The sequence below is a fragment of the Conger conger genome, chromosome 7 (genome assembly GCF_963514075.1).
Source record: "Conger conger chromosome 7, fConCon1.1, whole genome shotgun sequence".
NCBI classification, from domain to species: domain Eukaryota; kingdom Metazoa; phylum Chordata; class Actinopteri; order Anguilliformes; family Congridae; genus Conger; species Conger conger.
Window position 1 is genome coordinate 51,786,126 of NC_083766.1, and position 5,179 is coordinate 51,791,304.

General features: G+C 48.7%; 1 protein-coding gene across 1 annotated transcript; it reads right to left on the reverse strand.

The window, feature by feature from the left end:
• Nucleotides 1-127: 127 nt before the first annotated feature.
• On the reverse strand, nucleotides 128-4,389 carry LOC133132382 (tubulin alpha-1C chain). Its single transcript, XM_061247806.1, has 5 exons — nucleotides 4,361-4,389; nucleotides 2,908-3,130; nucleotides 2,053-2,201; nucleotides 772-1,452; nucleotides 128-421 (listed from the first exon to the last, which is right to left on the reverse strand). The coding sequence occupies exons 1-5, from the start codon at nucleotides 4,361-4,363 to the stop codon at nucleotides 128-130; spliced, it is 1,350 nt and encodes a 449-aa protein (XP_061103790.1). The 5' UTR covers nucleotides 4,364-4,389.
• Nucleotides 4,390-5,179: the final 790 nt, after the last annotated feature.

Consider the following 5,179-nt stretch of genomic DNA (forward strand, 5'->3'; position numbering starts at 1 on the left):
GGGGATGTTTAAACAGAAGACGGCGTGGAGGAAAGGGGGATGTTTAAACACAGAACACAGCGGGGGAACAAAGCGAAATCGCGGGGACGCTGCTGAGATCCACGGACGTCCCGCCGGGCCCCGGCGCTCAGTACTCCTCGCCCTCTTCGTCTCCCTCCATGCTGTCGGCCCCCACCTCCTCGTAGTCCTTCTCCAGGGCGGCCACGTCCTCCCGCGCCTCCGAGAACTCGCCCTCCTCCATGCCCTCGCCCACGTACCAGTGCACGAAGGCGCGCTTGGCGTACATCAGGTCGAACTTGTGGTCCAGCCGCGCCCAGGCCTCGGCCACGGCCGTGGTGTTACTCAGCATGCACACGGCCCGCTGCACCTTCGCCAGGTCGCCCCCGGGAACCACCGTGGGGGGCTGGTAGTTTATCCCCACCTGAGAGAGGGAGAGAGGGGGGGGAGGGGGGGAGACCGAGAGAGAAAGGGGGGGGGGGGGGGAGAGGGAGAGACCGAGAGAGAAGGAGAGAGGGAGAGAGAGGGAGGGGAGAGAGAGAGAGAGAGAGAGGGGAGTGGGCAGAGATAGAAAGCAAGATAAATAGACCAGGAGAGTATGAGAGGGAGAGAAAGAGTGAGCGAAAAAGAATAAGTGAGAATGAGTGAGTGAGAGAGCAGAAAAAAGACAAAGAGGAAAAGAGGGATAAAAAGCAAGAGCGAAAGACAGGTTAAACCGGAGACGAGAGGATTAAAAGCCCTAAACACAGGCTAAGCTCTACTGAGACGGCTCACCTTGAATCCGGTGGGGCACCAGTCCACAAACTGGATGGTGCGCTTGGTCTTGATGGTGCCGATGGCGGCGTTGACGTCTTTGGGCACCACGTCCCCGCGGTACAGCAGGCAGCACGCCATGTACTTCCCGTGACGCGGGTCGCATTTCACCATCTGGTTGGCCGGCTCGAAGCAGGCGTTGGTGATCTCGGCCACGGTCAGCTGCTCGTGGTAGGCCTTCTCGGCGGAGATGACGGGGGCGTAGGTGGCCAGGGGGAAGTGGATGCGGGGGTAGGGCACCAGGTTGGTCTGGAACTCGGTCAGGTCCACGTTCAGCGCCCCGTCGAAGCGCAGCGAGGCCGTGATGGAGGAGACGATCTGGGCCATGAGCCGGTTGAGGTTGCTGTAGGAGGGCCGCTCGATGTCCAGGTTCCTGCGGCAGATGTCGTAGATGGCCTCGTTGTCGACCATAAAGGCGCAGTCCGAGTGCTCCAGGGTGGTGTGGGTGGTTAGGATGGAGTTGTAGGGCTCCACCACGGCTGTGGACACCTGGGGCGCCGGGTAGATGGAGAACTCCAGCTTGGACTTCTTCCCGTAGTCCACGGACAGACGCTCCATCAGCAGGGAGGTGAAGCCGGAGCCTGTTCCCCCTCCGAAGCTGTGGAAGACCAGGAAGCCCTGCAGGCCTGTGCACTGGTCCGCCTGGGGAGAGGAGAGGGACCCTTTTTAACACAGTAACATTTGCCTACAACAAGTCAAGTACAGTATCTTTGGGGAGAGGAGAGGTACCCGTTTTAACACAGTAACATTTGCCTACAACAAGTCAGGTACAGTATCTTTGGCAAGAGGAGAGAGAGAGACCCTATTTTATTTTAAAGATATTTTTTAGGCCTTTTTTCAGCTTTATTGGACAGTATAGTATAGAGAGACAGGAAGAATGGGAGCGAGAGAGGGAAAGACATGCGACAAATGTCAGACGGTCAGATTCGAACCGCCGACGCCACAGCTCGCAATGAGCATGCGGTTAGTGCTCTACAAGCTGCGCCACCGAGACTCCCGAGAGACCCTATTCACCTAAAACAAGTTACGTACAGTATCTTTAAAGGGACACATACACTAGGGAAAGGCTTAGCATATGCAGTTGTTTAGGTAACCAAATTCCAAACTGTTATGGATACAGAAATAAAATATTACCATACGCGAAGGAACATGCACTAAGATTATGGGACATTAGCTTGATAAAGCAGAATATGTTATTTGGCACATTATTGGTTTTCTGCAGCACTGTTCTCAGACACGCACCAGTTTGCGGATGCGGTCCAGCACCAGGTCGATGATCTCTTTGCCGATGGTGTAGTGGCCGCGGGCATAGTTGTTGGCGGCGTCTTCTTTGCCGGTGATGAGCTGCTCGGGGTGGAAGAGCTGCCGGTATGTCCCAGAGCGCACCTCATCTGGAAGGACCGAAACACAGAGCTCACAGATTCAACAAAACAGAACAGTCATTAAAAATAACAAACAAAAAATGTCATTAAAAATAACGAAGACCCTGGCATTAATGCAAAGCACCATTCAGCTACTCGAGTGCTAATAGCTTGCCCTTATGGAGACTCTTTAGCCTGCTGTGAGTGAGTGTGAGTGTGAGTGAGGGAGAGAGAGAGAGTGTGTGTGTGTGATTGAAGACAAGCCATGAGGTGTTTTGCATCAAGAAATGAATCTGTTACTTTTGTGATGTCAATAAGTAAGACTACGCAGTCCAAATCCAAACAATGTTAAATGGACTAAGGGTTGGTGTGGATGCGCCCTCTTTTAACTCTGAAATCAAGATTTAATGATTCTCGGAGACCACATCAGATGTTCCGGGCGGTTGACGTTGAAAATGTGAAAAGTGTCGGGCCAGCTGAAGAGGGCCCTGAGCGTGCACGGGCCCTTGGGACAGAGGACTCACCTATGACAGTGGGCTCCAGATCCACAAACACTGCCCTGGGACAGAGGACTCACCTATGACAGTGGGCTCCAGATCCACAAACACTGCCCTGGGACAGAGGACTCACCTATGACAGTGGGCTCCAGATCCACAAACACTGCCCTGGGACAGAGGACTCACCTATGACAGTGGGCTCCAGATCCACAAACACTGCCCTGGGACAGAGGACTCACCTATGACAGTGGGCTCCAGATCCACAAACACAGCCCTGGGGACGTGCTTGCCTGCCCCTGTCTCACTGAAGAAGGTGTTGAAGGAGTCATCCCCTCCTCCGATGGTCTTGTCGCTGGGCATCTGCCCGTCCGGCTGGATGCCGTGCTCCAGGCAGTACAGCTCCCAGCATGCATTGCCAATCTGGACGCCTGCCTGACCCACGTGGATAGAGATGCACTCGCGCTGTGGGAAAAGTGGAGGCCGTTAAAAAATACGCTCAAATGGTTCACTGCTGCTTGTGTTCAAACTGTTTTTCAGTGGACTTACGTAACCTGAAGTCAGATGTCAAAAGTACTGAAAATACATCTTGGAAATAAATAACATTACATCATGACGAACTTTGCATTACACATTGCATCTGTCTAAATATTCTGGCATATCAACATCTCAGCACTTTGCATCGGCCTTTCTTTATTAATAGCCATCTTCAATGGTGTACATTACCACAATTATTATTACACTTCCTATAGATGTGGAAACGAAATATCACACAGCCTTTAACTGTTCACTAAAAATTCGATTTATTTAGTGGTTCACTTGCAGTGCTTTCAGACCAACCTAACCACCCCCGAACTGGTTATAGGTCAAATGAAGGTTGAATTTCAAAAAGTTATTTTCTGTAATAATGTCAATACTAGAGTTACATCAATTATTTATATGAATTTGAGTGCAGTAGTGATGTAGTTTAAGTTAGTAACGTTAATATAAAGCTTGGATGTCCAAATCCAGCCACTAAAGTTACGCCCACCACCTAAATCGCAACCGTTTGTCAACGTTTTCGCAAATGATTGGCTTGCATCCATGCAAATTACTTACATTTGAGCCAGGCCATATACATTACTTCAAAATCATGTTAACCTATGCTACTGTTTTATAATCAGCCTTCCTCTCAAGCCAGCTAACGTTAGGCCGGTTTCAGCCAGTTGAGTGGACACTTGTGATTTCTGTAACTTAGCTAATTTGGCTGTGGCAGTTTTCAAAAACGACAAAAGCGTATTATGCTATAATTATTAAATAACTGATTGTTTTAAGGTATAACCCAACATCTCTTGAATGCATTACACTCTAAAGTTCAATTTTAGTAACCTTAATATAACGCGTTATTTAACTTAGCTATGTTACGATAAAAATGATCGAGGTAATTTAAGCCGTTTTGAATGAAAAGGATAGCGAACTTAGCTCTTTTGCAAATGGTTTGAGAACATATACAGAATTATTTTACTTGGCAAACGTTAACATAAAGCGCCAATCCAAAATGAAGACCAATGCCAAAACGAATATAGCTAACGTTAAAGCTAATTGTGGCAACCAAAATCACGTTATCAATGCCTATTAGCTAGCTTGCTAGCGTAACTTAACCGTATCTAGCAAGCCTGACTTAGAAAATGTCTAAACCGGTATTATTACACTTACCATAGTGAAGGTGAATTACTCAAAACAATAAAATATCTATATAAAATATGTATATCCTAATTTGAGATCTTTCAGGGTCAGATCTAATTTTAAATTGCAGTGGCAGGTTAGGTAATGGTAGCTGTTGAGACTTGACTGATAAGGCGGCAGATTCGTTTTCCGTTAACCGCCTGTGCCACCAGCCACCTTTCTCATTGGCTCATTTAAATGGAAAGCTGTTATTCTTTCATTCGTCACCGAGCACACCAACGGCCATCCATCGCATATGATTGATTCACCGCGTCATGTGGTTTGTGGACGTTCAAATTGTGCAGTGCGCTGCAAATATATTTTTTCTATGGTCAATCAGTAATCACATAAATCTGTAGGGTGGCAAGGAGGCCAGGGCCTCTCTGTGTGGAGTTTGCATGTTCTCCCCGTGTTCGTGTGGGTTTCTTTCGGGTACTCCGGTTTCCTCCCCCATGGGTATGAGTGTGTGAGTGAATGGTGTGTGTGCCCTGCGATGGACTGGCGACTTGTCCAGTGTGTATTGCTGCCTTTCGCCCAATGTATGCTCGGATAGACTCCAGCCCCCCATGCGACCCTGATCAGGATAAGCGGGTTCAGATAATGGATGGATGAATGGATGGAAGGACATGAATCTGTAGCCTAAAGTTGAACGGCCGAAAAGGGGCTTATATTTAACTTTGACATCTGGGCTATATCTCCAACTGCCATTTCCCTGGTGGTCTCCATTCCAAGTAACCACACCCGGCCCTATTTAATTTCAGAAACTCACAGGATGATAAGGCTACTTGTCAATCTCAACACTTCACAGAG